The 17,323-nt window shown below is 43.9% G+C and overlaps 1 protein-coding gene across 1 annotated transcript in view; it reads left to right on the forward strand.

Moving 5' to 3' along the window:
- Nucleotides 1–11,503, forward strand: part of tbx21 (T-box transcription factor 21) — a 37,831-nt gene extending 26,328 nt beyond the window's left edge. The window contains exons 3-6 of the mRNA XM_073071408.1: nucleotides 4,137–4,258; nucleotides 6,114–6,272; nucleotides 7,626–7,687; nucleotides 9,292–11,503. Coding sequence (XP_072927509.1) covers nucleotides 4,137–4,258; nucleotides 6,114–6,272; nucleotides 7,626–7,687; nucleotides 9,292–9,985 — 1,037 coding nt within the window. The 3' untranslated portion in view covers nucleotides 9,986–11,503. The remainder of the gene's footprint in view (nucleotides 1–4,136; nucleotides 4,259–6,113; nucleotides 6,273–7,625; nucleotides 7,688–9,291) is intronic.
- The last annotated feature ends 5,820 nt before the right edge of the window (nucleotides 11,504–17,323 follow it).

Consider the following 17,323-nt stretch of genomic DNA (forward strand, 5'->3'; position numbering starts at 1 on the left):
AAGGTTAACTTTACTTCAAGGTGTGACATGTTGTGCATTCAGAGATGCTCATCTGCACACCACTGTTATAACACTTGGTTATTTGAGCTACTGTCGCCTTCCTGTCAGTCTGAACCCATCTGTCCATTCTCCTCTGACCTCTATCAGTAACAAGGTATTTTTGCCCACAGAACTGCTACTCACTGGATATTTTTTGATTTTTATACCACTCTCTGTAAACTCTAGAGGCGGCTATGCATGAAAGTCCCAGGAGATCAGCAGTTTCTATGATACGCATCTGGCACCAACGATCATTCCATGGTCAAAGGCATTTAGATCACATTTCTGCCCCATTCTGATGCTTGGTCTGAAAAACAACTGAACCTCCTGACCATGTCTGCATGCTTTTATGCATTGAGTTGCTGCCATATGATTGGCTGATGAACGAGCAGATGTACACCGAGTAAAGTGGTACACAGATTCAGAGTGCTGGAGGAATTCAGCAGGTCAGGCAGCATCTATGGAGCGGAACTGTACAGATACCGCTTGATCCACTGAGTTCCCCCAGCAGCTTATTTATTACTGAAGTATAACTTCCTAACTTTTGTATTTTAGTTCCCTAATTAATGAACAGTAACCAGTTTTCCTAATTACCTGTTGTACCTACATGGACAGAGCAGAGTGCAATGCTTTGGTCAGGTGTAGCCTGTGGCACTGTTGGTTTATACTAATTTCTCAGAGCTAAGCACTTGGATCGTCCTGGATTGAACCCCAAGGCAATCAGCAAGTGGCAAAGGGTTCAGAGGTCTGAAAGCCTCTCAGAATATGTCCATCCCAGATCAGCCTCTACAGCTGCCTGAAAAAGCACCAAAAGGCGTCTCCTAGGAGAACATCATAATCGACTCTTGACACGCACTACTACTAATACTACTCGGGGGGGTAATTCAGAGCAGCGGTGAAAGGGTCAAAAATTGGTTTGATTCGTCTCTGCAAGTTGGGGGGCAATCAAACAGTCAGAGTATGATTACGATTCCACGGTGGAAATTCTGGAGCTGCATCTCGCTATAGAGTTGGCAGCGTGAGCGTAGGGTAACAGGGCCCTCAACTGAAAGTTTTTTCATACATGAGGCAGAATAACCCATCTATTAAGTGGTTTAGTATTAAATTCACTCCCACAACACTTACCCCACATACCCATACAACACCAGTGGGTTTTCAATGTCCCTCAGACACTTAAACAGTTTCAATGACTCATGACTTTTCCAGCTACGGTGAGGTCTCCCAGTGGTTAGTGCACTGTAATATTTTCCAGCCAGTTCTTTGTCGTTTTAACAATTACTCCGATTGTTCCTCTGTACAGTAGCCACTGGATGCCTCAGCGCCCTTGTCAGTAAACACCCTTCAGGAAGGGGTATGTCACAAGGCCAATGGCACCAAATTATCCTTTCCGGAGCTGCCATTTCCCAGCCATTTTAATTCCGCTCTCCATTCTCATACTGATGTATCACCTCAGCCTGCTGCAGGCTAAATGGAAAATACACCTCATATTCTGCCTGGGTAATCCACAACCTGACAGCCTGAACATTGACTTCTCCAATTCCTCTCCTGATCTACCCAGTTCCTCATACGCCCACCCCAGACCCCATTTGCCGGTTGCTTTCCGTTCCTCCACCCACTCAATCTGCCCATCACCCTCAAATTCCTTCCACTGGGTCCCCTCCCCCTATTGTTCCTATCTCCCTTATTATTTTGCATGCCTCACCTTTCTTTCCTATAAGATTCCACCCTCAGCAGCCCTTTTTTTGCCTCTACCACTCATTGCCACTTCCTAGACTCAGTTGCTATTCCCACTCTTCCCTCCTCACTCGGACCCACCTATCCCTTGCCCCACACCTGTCCTTCACATCTTTATACTGGCTAATCCCCTCTGTCTTTCATTGGAAATGACCAGTTTGGATATGTAACATACACCGTCCATTCCCCTTGACAGGTGCTGCCCGACCTGCTGATCCATCCACAAGACTGCCCTGTCTGCGAGAAAACACTACAACCCTGTGGAAGATTCTGCTGTCCTATTTCTGAATTACAAATCCTTAGAATTTTCTTTGCCAAATTTTCATGGTGGAATCAGCATTCCTGGAACCAGGCAGGGACGTTGAGTGAATGTATAGGTTCAGGCACAAAAGTACATCCGACAAAGTTGTACATAGTGTATAAACTAAAATGGCTCTATTTGAAGAAGGCTTTAGGGATTGGATTCTCTGTTCTTCAGACCATTGTTTTTTCTTCAAACAACCTGACAAATAGCAGATTAGTTAATAATAATAGCCCATGGTTGCGGAAACTGAATGTGTGCAATGTGGTTGCTGTGTTTCCAACAATACACACACACTTGGCTGAATCACACTGACTATTGGTAGCCTTTGATACCTGGAGAAAGCAGTGTTGCTTCCTTGACTCAAACCTTCACCCCACTGCCTGTGATCCCAAGGGGAATTTGCTGGTGTTGCCCCAGGGTTTGAAGTAGGAAGGCCAACTAGTTTCACTGTACCTTGTTGGCAACCGCATAGGGCTTCAGCTAGTGTGACCATAGAGTGACTTGGCCTAAAAATCACTCAGCAAAGAACCCATATCCTATCTTGCGTTAACCAGCAGTTCATTACAAAGTGATGTTGCAGCTCTATAAAACCACATTTGGAGAATTGTGTTTAGTTCTGGTCAGAAAGGATGTGGGAACCTTTGAGAGGTGCAGAGAAGGTTTACCAGGATGCTGCCTGGATTAGAGCAAGCTGGGGCTTTTCTCTTTGGAGCGAACGAGAATGAGAGGTGACTTAATAGAGATGCACAAGATGATAAGAGGCATAGATAGAGTGGACAAGCCAGCGACATTTTCTCAGAGCTAATATGAGAGGGCATACTTTTAAGGTGACAAAAAGAAAATATGGGGGGAGTGTCAGAGATACATTTTTTAACAGAGTGGTGGGTGTGTAGAACACACCGTCGGGGTGGTGGTAGAAGTAGGTACATTAGAGACATTAAAGAGACTCTTGGGAACATGGATGAAAGAAGGCCTATGTGGGAGAGAATAGTTAAATTGATCTTGGAGTAGGTTAAAAGATCAGCACAACATCGCGCTGTGCTTGCTGTACTGTTCTATGTTTTAAAAACATTCCCACACTAGGATATGGAGATACAATATGGCAATGAGAAAATAGCAGAAAAATTGAAATAACTTTCCAAAAGGTTACCCACTGCTGCGATAGACTTCATTAGGTGTAGGGGCTTGTTAATTTTCAAACTAGCTAGTAGCTTTCTTGGAAGTACCATTGACTCATTTAAAATTTGGCTAATTCGAGCATTCATCTCCTTTCTGAGTCACTCATTTGAGAGAAAGGCATACTTGAATTTATATAGAATAATGTTTTAAGGATATCCCAAAATACATTTTGTAGGCAATGTTGTAGTAAAACATGAGTCAATTTGTCACCAGCAAGTTCTTACAAAGGGCAATAGGGGAAACACCAGTGCCCAAGAAATGAAAAGTATATCAAAAGTAGTGGATACGGCCCAGACCATCACAGGAAAAGCCCTCCCCACCACTGAGCACATCTACGTGGAGCACTGCCACAAGAAAGCAACGTTCATCATCAAGGAACCCCACCGTCCAGGCCGTGCTCTCTTTTTATTTGCTGCCATCAGGAAGGAGGTACAGAAGCCTTAGGTCCCACACCACCAGGTTCAGACACAGTTGTTACGCTTCAACCATCAGGCTCCTGAACAAAGATGAATAACTTTACTCACCTTAACACTAAACTGAATCCACGGTCTGTGGACTCTACAAGTTTCAAGGACTCTACAACTTAAGTCCTCAGTATTATTTATTTACTTAGTTTTTATTTGCAGTTTGTCTACTTTTGCACATTGGTTGTTTTTTTTATTGATTCTATTGCATTTCTTTGTTCTACTGTGAATGCTTGCAAGAAAATGAATCAGAGTAGTATATGGCGACATACAGTATGTGCTTTGATAATAAATTTCCTTTACACTTTGGGAGCTGTATTAGGATCTCAAGTAATTCTTCACAGTCGGGATGGAAGTGCACTACATCTCCCTGGTGACTGACTTTGTGTTCTGGGCACATATTCCTCCCAATGCAGGTAATCGGACGTACATGCACCCAGACTCTCCGAACACAGGGGCTCACTGGATGCGCCAGGAAATCTCCTTTGGTAAACTAAAGCTGACCAATAACAAAGGAGCATCCAACAACGTCACTCAGGTAAGCAACAAGTTTCTAAGTAATGCAGCTTATTTAAAAAAAACAGGACTTGTCGCCCTTCCTAAAACAATCGCTGCCCCTCAAGGTGAGTGGCGATATCCTTACTAATCAAAAACCTATCAACCTCTGTTTTAAAGTGTACAGTTCTGGTTGCTGCATTATAGGAAGCTTGTCAAGGCTTTGGAGAGGTTCATCAGGATGCTGCCTGCATTAGAGGGCACGTGTGGAATAATGAAAGATTGCAGAGAGGGTTGTTTTCTCTGGAGTGGTGGAGGCTGAAGGGAGATCTGAGAGTTTTATAAGATTATGAGAAGCATGGGTAAAGTAGACAGACAGCACTTTCTCCCAGGGTCATATTGTCTAATATCAGAAAGCATGCATTTAAGGTGAGAGGGGTAAGTTGAAAGGAGACGTTGTGGGTGCCTGGGTGGTGGTGGAGGGAGGAACATTAGGGACTTTTAAGGGATGTTTAGATAAACATGTGAATGTGAGGGTAATGGAAGGATATGGACAGGAGGGATTAATTTAGTTGGCCATTTGATTACAAATTTAATTGGTCTGGCACAACATTTTGGGCCGATGGGCCTGTTCTTGTGCTGTACTGTTCTCTGTTCTAAATACACCAAATGACCCGGCCTCCACAGCTGTCTGTGGCAATGAATTCCCCAGATTAATCACCCTCTGATTAAAGAAATTCCTCCTCATCTCTGTTCTAAAGGGATATCCTTGTATTCTGAGCTTGAGCCCTCTGGTCCCTAGACTCCCCCGCTACGGGAAACATCCTCTCCACATCCAGTCTATCTAGGCCTTTCAATAATCGATAGGTTTCGATAAAATTCTCATTTTTCTAAACTGCAGCGAGTACAGGCCCAGAGCCATCAAATGCATTAGCACCTTCATTTCCAGAATCATTCTCATAAACCTCCTTGGATCCTCCCCACTGCCAGCACAGCCTTTCTTAAACTGCTCACAATACTCCCAAATACAGTTTGACCAGCGCCTTATAAAGACTCAACATCACACCCTTCTATTTATATTCTAGTCCTCTCAAAATGAATGGACGTTGAATTTCCCTTCCTTACCACTGACATATTCGTCCCATACATCACATAAAGTCACACAGAACACAGAACAACTCAGGAACAGACCCCTCAGCCCACAATGGCTGTGCCAACCATGATGCCAATGAATCCAATCCCATCTGCTTGCACATGCTCCATATCCCTCCATTCTTTGCATTCCCATTATCATGAGAGGCATTGATCATGTGGATAGTCAGAGGCTTTTTCCCAGGGCTGAAATGGTTGCCACAAGAGGACACAGTTTTAAGGTGCTGGGGAGTAGGTACAGAGGAGGTGTCAGGGGTAAGTTTTTTACTCAGAGTGGTGCGTGCGTGGAATGGGCTGCCGGCAACAGTGGTGGAGGTGGATACGATAGGGTCTTTTAAGAGACTCCTGGACAGGTACATGGAGCTTAGAAAAATAGAGGGCTATGGGTAAGCCGAGGTAATTTCTAAAGTAAGTACATGTTCGGCCCAGCTTTGTGGGCCGAAGGGCCTTTATTGTGCTGTAGGTTTTCTATGTTAATATCATGTCTGCTTCCACAACCAACCCTGGCAGCATGTTCCAGGCACCTACCCCTCGCAGTGTTAAAAAAGAACTTGCCCAGCACATCTCTTTTAAACTCTCTCCCCTTCTCACCTTACAGCTTAAAGCCATGTCATCTAGTAAATGACATTTGAAGCCTGAGGAAAAGTTGGCCCTTTCTATCTACCCACCCTATCTATGCCATCTAACAGGATGGAGGTGCAAATGATGGTTTCCTCTCTTGACTGATGCATGGGATTGTTTTGCAGATGATTGTACTGCAGTCTCTACACAAGTACCAGCCCCGGCTGCACATTGTCCAAGTGAAAGAGGACGGTGCCGAAGATCCATACCTCACATCCAAAATGCAAGCGTTCACGTTCCCTGAAACACAATTCATCGCAGTGACCGCCTACCAGAACGCAGACGTGAGTTGCATCCATCAGTATTTAGTCCAATGAGACATTTCTATCAGTCAGGGTACTTCAAAGGCAATCATTGGAGTGTGGTGTATGTACTTATTGGAAATGGGGATATATTGGGTGCTGGTATATGTTTGATAGAGCTATCTACCTCAGAGCTAATGGGAAATTTCCTGGAGTGTTTGGAGTTATCAAGTACACTTCATTAGATAGCACTTTGGTTCAGAAATGGTTCAATCCTTATCCAGAGACCGGAGTAAAATTCAAGGTTGACCCATCAGTATATTACAAAGGGGTGAAAATTGCTCAAAGAACTCAGCCAATCAGCCAGCATCTGTGGAGGGAAAGGGGTGGCCAACGTTGTGGGTTGAAACCCTGCACTAGAAGTGTGCACGTAGAGGGGAGACTGCAAGTACAAAGAGATTCGAGGTAGGGGTGAGAGCAAGAGCTGGTGGAACCAGATGAGGAGGAGGGGGAGTATTGGGTAGATGGAGCCAGGTGGAGGAGAAGGAGGGGCCATTCCTGAGACAAGAGGCTGGTGGGTGATAGGTGGAAATGTGCAAGGAAGAAAATAGGAGGAGGAGGAGTGGGTGGAATAGAGACAGAGGGTGGAAAATGGTGTGGAACGAGAGAAGGTGGTGGGCACAGATGGGGGATAGGATCAGGAAGGTAGGCCAAACCTGGTTGTTAGATGTGTGTGGGTGATGGGCAATCCCTACAGCCCTGTAGATGAGCCTAAGGTGAAGGAGAGTAGAAGAATGAGGGGAGATTTGATAGAGATGTACAGATTTAGGACGGCTATAGACAGGGTAAATGCAACTGAGGTTGGGTGAGACTAGAACCAGAAGTCATGGGTTAAGGGTGAAAGGTGAAATGTTTATGGGGAATGGGCAGCAAACTTCTTCACTCAGAGGGTGGTGGGAGTGTGGAACCATCTGCCAGTGGAAGTGGTACATCTGGGTTCAATTTCAACATATAAGAAAAGTCTGGATAAGTACATGGATGGGGGGGGGGTGGATATGGAGGGCCATGACACTATGGCAGGTTGCTGGAACTATGCAGCATAATAGTTTGGCATGAATTTGATAGGCTGAAAGGCCTGTTTCTGTGCTGCATTTCTTTATGAAACCCTAAGCAAGATATTAACTTTTAATTTACTTACATTTTAATAAGCGTGTTAACTCATTGAGTGAAAATCCCCACAAACTCCGTCAAAGAATTAAAGCTAACCAGCCTTCATTGTAGTGGGTTAGAGTTCAGAAATGCTTTCAGTCCAATGTAACTGCTGCAAGCAGACACTGTAGTTGTTTCAGGGGACTTCTACCTCTGCTTAACCATTGTGGAACATTTCCCTTGCAGATCACCCAACTTAAAATAGACCACAACCCTTTTGCAAAAGGCTTCCGAGACAATTTTGACTCGTAAGTATATTTAATCAAATAACATCTACACAGGCTGTAAATTATCCTGATTATCTTTCACGCACTAAACTGAAAGGAACTGACTTTTTTTAACCACATCAACCTACTTCCAATGAGCAAGATGCAAGGTGAATCTGTGGAATTCATTGCCACAGATTGCTGGCTATCCTTAAAGCAGAGGTTGATAGATTCTTGATTAATTAGGGCTTCAAATGTTACAGGGAGAAGGCAGGAGAATGGGATAATAAATCAGCCATGATGGCATGGCAAAGCAGACTTGATGGGCCCAACGGCCCAATTCTGCTCCTATGTGTTATGGTCTAAAAGCATGGCTTGGGATTCTAATCATTGGCCTGATTCCTGGGATGGCTAGGCTGCTGTTTGAGAATTTGAGTTGACCAGGTGAGTATCCCTTAAAGTTCAAAAGAATCCGTGCAGTTTTTGAGCAGAAAGCCGATTGTGATTCCTGCCAGACTAAATCGAAGATTGGGATCAGGGAATAGAATAGAAGTGCCCTCACCTTTCCTGAGCCCTATCTTTGCATCTCCCTTTTCATCCAATTTAAGTTGGACTCCATTCATGTACACATTAACGGCAAGCACTGCACTATGTGATGAAATCCAGGAACTGAGATGGTTTGAGTCTGACTCAGCTCTCCTCTGCCCAGTCTGTTCTGTCTAGAATGCCCACTGTGTTAAATGCATGACTGGTCTTTCCATTTAGTTATTACAGAATGTGAAACCTTTTCAAACCCCAAGGGATGCAGCAACTCATTTTGATTGGTATAAGCCTAAGGAGGAGGGCTGCCAAGTGTGTATTACTGATGCAGCAGGCTCAGAGTTATATCCACCCACATTACCACTAAAGAACTCGTTGCTGTATGTAGTGCAAGGATCAGTTTGTTCACCCGTAGCATAGTACAGTACAGTAGCATAGCAATAGCGCCAGCAATCAGCGATCAGAATTCAATTCCTGCCGCTCTCTTCGCTCTCCCTGCGACCCATGCGAGTTCCTCTGGGTGTTCCGGTTTCCTCTCACATTCCAAGGGTTAGGCTTCGTAAGTTGTGGCCATGCTACGTTGGCGCTGGAAGCACGGTGACACCTGTGGGCTGCCTCAAGCACATCTTCAGTGATTTGATTTGACACAAATGACACATTTCACTGTATGTTTCAATGTACCTGTTAGAAATGAAGCTCCTCTCTCTCTTTAGGGAAACATCAACATTCCCAACTGGTCACACAGGGAAAAAATCTCCCTGGAAAGGTGACTGAGGTTGAAACACAGGTTCAATTCAAATGGAGTTCCCCACCTCGGTACTTGACACTGTGATGCTGGCTTGACGTCAATTAAGGCCTATAACCTCCCCAAGCACAATATCTAATACTCTGGGAATACTTTAGGCTTGACACAGGGATTTGGGTAATTTATGGGAATTACTGGTTTGGCCATGGGGATGGGCAAGTTCCTGGTTATTGTGGTGTCCTGGATGCACGTGACAGCTGAACTTTCCACATACTCCTGTCAAGCGATGTTAACTCTAAAAGCTTCTTGGGCGTCATTTATGTGTCAGAGTCTGATCCGCCCCTCTAACTCTATTTTTCAGAATATACACCAACTCGGAAGGAGACCGACTAACTCCTTCTCCGCCAGACCAGCAGAACTGCCAGCAGTTGGTTCCCGCCCCGCGCTACCAGCCTTTCCTACACGACCAGTACATGAATGCACTGCCACAGGGTAGATACTACAATGGGGAGCGGACTGTGTCCCACACATCCAAACACCGGGAAGATATTACAAACCCTCACCGCTGGTTCATGTCACCAGTACAGCAGTCTAACACCAACCGGCTGGATTTCAGTACGTATGATCCTGAATACACAGGAAATGCATTTATGACTTACAGCATGAAAAGTTTCCCACTTCAAGCAAGCCCCCATGCCCTTGGTTACTACCAAGATCATCCATTCAGTTCAGGGAATACCTGGGGCACTAGGGGACCTTCTCAGTATCATCACAGCAAGCCTAGTTCTGCACTGACCTGGTACAGGCCTGTAGGTGATACCAGGCCAACGCTGCCCAATGTAGAGGACAAAAGCAAGGAAACAGAGGACTCTTCCTGGCTCGAGCCTCCCTCTGTAAAGTCAGCGGACTCCTCTGATTCGGGACTGTATGAGGTTGATTGTAAACGGAGGAAGGTGTCCCCCTATACCTCAAGCACCGAGAACTCGCCCCCCAATCAGAGCAGCGAGAAGGAAAATGGAAGTGATACCGGTTACTACAGCTTTTATGCCAACTGAATCGCTGCAGACGAGATCAATCCCACTGTGCTGCAAACCAATTCTGCATCAAACCCTCTCACCTCACCACTCGGGTTGGAGCCCCCTTTGAAATCTAAATAAGTTTTCTTACAGCAGTCCTGAGAGAGAGAGAGAGGGAGGGAGAAAGCTTCATGGAACTGCAGAGTTTAAAACTGCCCTGTGGTAGAAAGGGTGCTCTCTGCAGAATTTTGAGGCCATGTGTATGAAGTGTTTGTACTGATGGACTGTTACTCCAGTTAAAGTGATATAAATGGGTGTTACAGGGAAATAAAAACATTTCATTCAAGCACAAGTTTATCATTCATTGGTGGGTTCTCACGTCTGGGTATGTCGTTTTCTTATGTACAATAGAATGCCAGGTAGATATCTTATAATTGCAATATACAGAGTGGAAAAAACAATAAAAATTACCAGTTATAGATTGTTTCAAGCATCTGGTTGCAAAACACAGAGGCAAAAGGTACATTTAATATATGCATATATCTATTTACTGTGTTTAAAGAGTTATTGTTTCACTTTAAGAATGTGCTTTTTCTAATTCAGTATTTTTCATCACACTGCCAAGGAATAGCAAGCTGGCAGCTTCAACACAGCAACATTAAAGAAAACTGACTCTGCCCCTCTTTACAGAACATATAATACTGGGACTGTGAATGTGTTGTAATTGACCTGGAAGTTGACCAAGCCTTTATTTTTGTTTTTAAAAAAAGTCTGTTTTATAATGAAATAAATTAAATGCTGAGTAAAACAAAAAGCTGTGGTGATTATATTTGTCATTTTTGGCAGTTTTTGCATCCCTATCATAAACTGATCTGGCAACACCACCATTATTTTATTCATCTTGCTTCTACAGTTTCTCATTCCCAATCACCAGCCCTCAGTCCACATTCTACCCCTCCCTATTTGGAATGCACTGAATACCTGGGGCAGGATTCTACAGCATTCTTTTTCCAGGGGTGGTTCATTAAAATTGTGATGGACATTATCGGCAATCTCAGCCCTTGAGCCAATGCCCATTATGGTGGACCGCATTCCCAATGTCAATCAAGGGTGATGACCTCCTGCCTGATATATTGTCCTCCACCGCCACTTAGGGGCTAGTATCCAATTCTAAAGCTCTAACCTCTGACCTTCAGTGACTTTGACTACCAGGTATCAAATGAAGATTATCTGCCACTCAATTGGCAATTGAGACATGGAGAAGGAGATAGCTGTTCTATATTATGTGGGGGCTGTATGTAAATATTTTGATGTAATTATTTTGGGACCATTTGTAAATGGCTTCAATTCTGGAAAATGTAAAGGCTTTGGAATCAACCAACATCAGTACTGACCACGTGACTTAAAATGTGAAGATGCACAATAAGTTATATTAAAAAAATGCTCCTCCTGTGTCAGTGTTAAGTGTGAAATCTTTCTTGAGCATGGAGTTTTATTCCTGATTACTTAATTTATTCAAAAATCCTTGGTGTACATTACTGGTTAATGTAGTATATATTGAATAAATGTACCTCAAATGCCCAATGGCTGTAGCTATTTCATTTTTAATAAAAATGAAAAAAATAAATATTTTGTTAGAAGTTAATTTTGCATGAAAAAGTCTTGCATTTATATATGCACAGATACTGGAGGAATTCGGCAGGTCTGGCAGCATCTATGGAAGGGAATAAACAGTAATTTTGGGCCGAGACCCCTCAATCAGTCCTGAAATGTCAACTGTTTATTCCTTTCTTGCCTGACCTGTTGCGTTCCTCCAGCAATTTGTGTGTGATGCTCTAGATTTTCAGCATCTGCAAAATCTCTTGTTTATGCATTTATATACCACTTTTAATATTAGGACATCTCAGAGCCCTTATGAAGTATGTGTAAAATGTAACCACCATTGGAACTGGAGGCTCTGCACCCAATGTGGTGAAATAGAAAACCTGGTTTCATTTAAAACTTCAAGATGTTGCAAAGCACTTTGCATTTGCTGAAGGACACTTATTATTGTTGGAGTAGGAAATGTATGCCTACATAGCCAGGTTTCATAGACACAAAGAGCGTGACCGAATTTTTGGAATTATTGTAATAATCAGTTGGGACACCAGACAGAATTCCTGAAATAGTCTTTCAGCTTTCTACCTTTAGCAAAGAGAACAGATTGCATCTGGGTTTAATATCTCATCCCACATACGGCACAGCATATTCTCAGTACAGTCTGAGAATTTGCTACACAGAGGGACATTGCACATGAAACACAGAAAGTTAAGCTTGCACGTACAAGTAATTGGGAAGATAAATCACTTTTAATGGCAAGATGATGAGGTACAAAAGTTGGGAAGTCTTGCTGCAACCGTTATAGGGCATTGGCAAAAGTCCAGCTGGATTACTGTGTACGGTTTGGATTATTTTATCTATTATTCAAGTTCACTAGGTTGATTCCTGGGTGAAAGGGGAGTTGCATGAGGAAACATTAGGTCTAGAGAAGATACACGACATTGAAGGTAGTTGACAGGGTAAATGCTGAGATGACATTTCTCTGGAGCCTTAGACACAGAGGAGAGGCCAGATTTTCTCTAACACCTTGGAGACTGAGGGGAAGCCTGGAGTGTCAGAGGCTGAGGGAAAACCTGTTAAAAAATTATAAAATTATGAGAGACGTTGATAATTGACGTCAGCCAATATCTTTTTCCCAGGGTAAAAATGTCAAATGCTGTATTGATCTCTGTTATATATTTGCAATATAGAATTCCAAAGACTCACAACCCTCTGAGAAAAGGAACATCCATCTATCTGAAGTAGGTGACCCTTTATCTAAAACCATAATGTCAAGTACTGGAGTCCCCCCCTGGGGCAAACGTAGAACAGTACAGGATATCAAATATTGTATTCTAAATCTCATTCCCCCAGTTCTGTGTTCGATTTGCTTTGTCGTAGGTTGCACTGCCACCCAGTGGTCGTGTAAGTAAACTGAAAGTTGGACTAATTGTAGGCCATTATCTCATCTAATCTCAATGGTATTAACAATCAAAGAGATGTGCCAACAGATTACACTACAGAGGATAGCAGGAGCATTCCTGCATTGACTAATCATAGACTCCGAGTGATACAGCACAGAAACAGACCCTTCAGCCCACCAAGTCCATAACAACCACGAATTATAACAGTACAGGCCCTTTGGCATACAGTACCGACATACAACACTGTGCAAAGGTCTTAGACACATACTGTTGTGTGTATATATATACTGTAGCTAGGGTACCTAAGACTTTTGTACGGTAGTGTATATTAAATCTTTCCAGTTACCAAATCGCGCTTAATACAACGCCAAGTACTCTTATTTCTGTATCCCAACCACCTTCCTATTTTAACCAATATTATAGAGTACTGTGCAATAGCCCTAGGCACCCTAGCTACAGTATATTTATATATATATATCTAATACTTTTGCACAGTACTGTAACCTCTAAGATGATCAATCTAACATTTCCCTCCTACATAGGCCTCCATTTTTCTATCATCCATATTTAAGAGTTTTCTAACTTCTGGTAAGATGCCTGTGCGCATTAATGTAGCGGCCACTCTGGGTCCATTCAAAATGTGTAATTCTTTGTCATTTATGATCACAAGTTGCTGCTGGATACAAAGAACATCAAGTTCTGCAGGTCTACCCCCATCAGCTAGCTGCTCAATAGCGATGGAGCGGCGTACCGTGTTATCACCTAGACTTGTTGCGTACCGTTATTGTGCCGAGATGGTGCGCAGACCCTGTTGGACTTTGGTAATGTAGAATACTGCAAGTCCAGTTCACTGGCTCATTGGTGAGACCAACGGCGAGGGAGCTCTGTTGTCTCAGTTGTGGTGAGAACTAGGTCACCTGTTGCAACCACCCAGGGGAGGAGACCACGGAGGTGGTGTGTGAGAGAGCAGAGGCCTCTGCGACGAATTCGTACTGTGTTGGGGACTGTCCCCCCGTTACTGCTGCCCTCTAGTGTTCAATCAGTGGAAGAACAAGCTGGATAAGGACAATTTAGTTTACTTTGGCCTAATGTTTGGCACAGATTTTGTGGGCCACAGGGCCTGTTCCAGTGCTGTTTTGAGTTGTGTTGAATTAACCTGCCATCCAGTGCATCCAGAGGAAAACTATGCAGTCACAGAGAGAATATCCAAATTTCACATGGACAGCATCCACCATTAGGATCGAACCAGTGTTTCTGATGCTATAACATGGCTGCTCTATTGACTGCATCATTGCGCTGCCCTGAAGGACATAGAATAGAAAGAAGTTACACACACAAAATGCTGGAGGAACTCAATAAGTCAGACAGCATCTACAGTGAGGACTTTGATGAAGCGCCTTGGCCCAAAACATCAACTGTTTATACCTCTCCACATATGCTACCCGACTTGCAGAGTTCCTCCAGTATTTTGTGTGTGTTGCTCAAGTTTTCTAGTGTCTGCAGAATCCCTTGTTTACAGTAGGAAATTATTTTGTACCACCTTCCCCCAACCCACTTGTGTGGAAAAAGCACAGAAATGCACAATGGCACCAGATGGAAGGTCTTGACTTCCTTCCATAGGTTTTGCCTGCTCGGCCGAGCTCCTCCAGATGATAGGGGACCTGACTGGAATAAAGGTTGAAGAAAGTGTGAAAAACATTTTCCTTTAGCGGACATTGTCTCTAACTGGAGGGCACACTTTTAAGGTAAGGGGTAGGAGACATAGAGTGGATCTGAGGCAATTTCTTTTTCATGCAGAGGGTAACTGGAATCCCTCATTGGCTTGAGGGATGGTGGAGGCAGAGACTCTCACAACATTTATGAAGTACTTCAAAGAGCAAGTAAACCTCCCCCCCCCCCATGAAGAGAGGCCAAATACTGGGAAATGGAATCAGTAAAGAGTAAAGACAGGTATTAGATGGTTCCCAAGAACACAGTGGCTGAAGGGCCCATTTATGTATCGTATTATTATATCAGGGGTTCCTAACCTGGGTTCATGGACCCCTTCGTTAACAGTAGGGGTCCATGGCATAAAAAAGGTTGCTAAAGTGAGAACAAATTCAAATTCAGGCAAGCATTGGAAGGGTAGCCTCTAACCTGATAGCATAAACATTGATTTCTCCAACTTCCAGCAATTTCTGTCCTCTCCATCCACTTTTCCATTCTCCATTCTGGTTATGTTCTCATTCTCCACCCCCCCCCCCCCCAGTGTCCCTCCTCCTTCCCTTTCTTCCATTGACCACGGTCCTCTTCTATCAGATTCCTCCTCCATCAGCCCTCCCGCCTATCCACTCCCAGCTTCTTTCTGCATTCCCTCTCCCCCCCTCAGCTTTTGCTGGTTCCCCCCTCCTTCCCTTTCTCCCATTGACCATGGTCCTCTCCTATCAGATTCCTCTTCCTTCAGCCTTTTACCTCTTCTGCCTATCCCCCTCACTGCTTCTCACTTTATTCCTCCTCACCCTTCACCTGGTCTCACATCACCTGCCAGTTTGTACTCCCCCTACAGCCCCCCCCCCCCAACCACCACCTTGTTCTGGTTTGTCTCCTTTCTTTCCAGTCCTGACAAAGGGTCTTGGCTCAAAACGTCAACTGTTAATTCTCCAGCATTTCGTGTGTTGATCAAGCACTGGAAAGTGGTGGTGGAGGCTGGTTGAGCCTCTGTTCAGAAAAGAAGCAAAAGGTTCTCAGAGCAGGGTGGTGGTGGTGGTGAGAGATTGGATGCCCATTTGAACATGATCTGTTTGGCATCAGAAAACTGGGAAGCACCAAAGCCACAGAAGACATCAGAAACATCATGGATGTAAGTGGGAAGGGCCTGAACAAGTGGAGAGGTAAATCCTTTTGAATTAAAACTGGCCCATTGTTTACCAATTTGTGGACCTTGGAAAGGTGATAGAAGAGGACTGGTAGCTATGAAAGAAACCTTGCCCAGGCTTGCGCCCTGGAAACTTTCCAAGGTGCAAATCCATGGTCTATCGAGACTAACGGAGGCCTACATATATACACATACACACATATATACAATATACTGTTGCAATGTATTGCAATGTACTATTGCAGCAAAACAACAAATTTAATGACATATGCCAGTGCTGTTAATTCTGATTATTGTTGTTCAGGAAATCTATATTAAATAGGTAGTGCAAAAGAGGGGGAAAATAGTGAGGTAGTGCTCATGGGCTCATTGTCCATTCAGAAATCTAATGACAGAGGGGAAGAACATTGAGTGTCTCTCTTCAGGCTCCTGTACCACCACCTTGATAGCAGCAATGAGAAGAACTGAATTGACTAGGGTAATACATCCCAGATGTATGGATGGGCCAAGGACATAGGGTAACAGAGGAAATGAAACAGATTGACATTAGGAAGGAAACGGTGATGAGTAGACTGATGGGACTGAAGGCTGACAAATCCCCAGGTCCAGATGGTCTGCATCCTAGGGTACTAAAGGAGGTGGCCCTGGAAATTGCGGATGCATTGGTAATCATTTTCCAATGTTCCTTAGATTCAGGATCAGTCCCTGAGGATTGGAGAATGGCTAATGTTATCCCACTTTTTAAGAAAGGAGGGAGGGAGAAAACAGAGAACTATCAACCTGTCAGCCTAACATCAGTAGTGGGGAAGATGCTAGAGTCCATTATTAAAGATGAAATAGTGGCATATCTACATAGCAGTGATAGGATTGGGCCGAGTCAGCATGGATTTACCAAGGGTAAATCATGCTTGACTAATCTATTGGAGTTTTTCGAGGATGTAACCAGGAAGTTAGGCAAGGGAGATCCAGTGGATGTAGTGTACCTCGATTTTCAGAAGGCATTTGATAAGGTCCCACATAGGAGATTGGTGGGTAAAGTCAAAGCTCATGGCATTGGGGGAAGACATTGACATGGATAGAAAACTGGTTGGCAGATTGAAAGCAAAGGGTAGCGGTGAATGGGTGTTTCTCGGAATGGCAGGTGGTGACTAAGTGGGTGCCACAGGGCTCGGTATTGGGACCACAGCTATTTACGATTTATGTCAACGATTTAGATGAAGGTATTGAGAATAACATCAGCAAGTTTGCTGATGATACTAAGCTGGGTGGCAGTGTGACATGTGATGAGGATGTTAGGAGAATTCAGGGTGACTTGGATAGGCTGGGTGAGTGGGCAGATACTTGGCAGACGACGTTTAATGTGAATAAGTGTGAGGTTATCCACTTTGGGAGTAAGAACAGGAAAGCAGATTATTATCTGAACGGTGTAATGTTAGGTAAGGGAGAAATACAAAGAGATCTAGGAGTCATTGTTCATCAGTCACTGAAGGTGAATGAGCAAGTGCAGCAGGCAGTGAAGAA

The sequence above is a fragment of the Hemitrygon akajei genome, chromosome 18 (assembly GCF_048418815.1).
Source record: "Hemitrygon akajei chromosome 18, sHemAka1.3, whole genome shotgun sequence".
NCBI classification, from domain to species: domain Eukaryota; kingdom Metazoa; phylum Chordata; class Chondrichthyes; order Myliobatiformes; family Dasyatidae; genus Hemitrygon; species Hemitrygon akajei.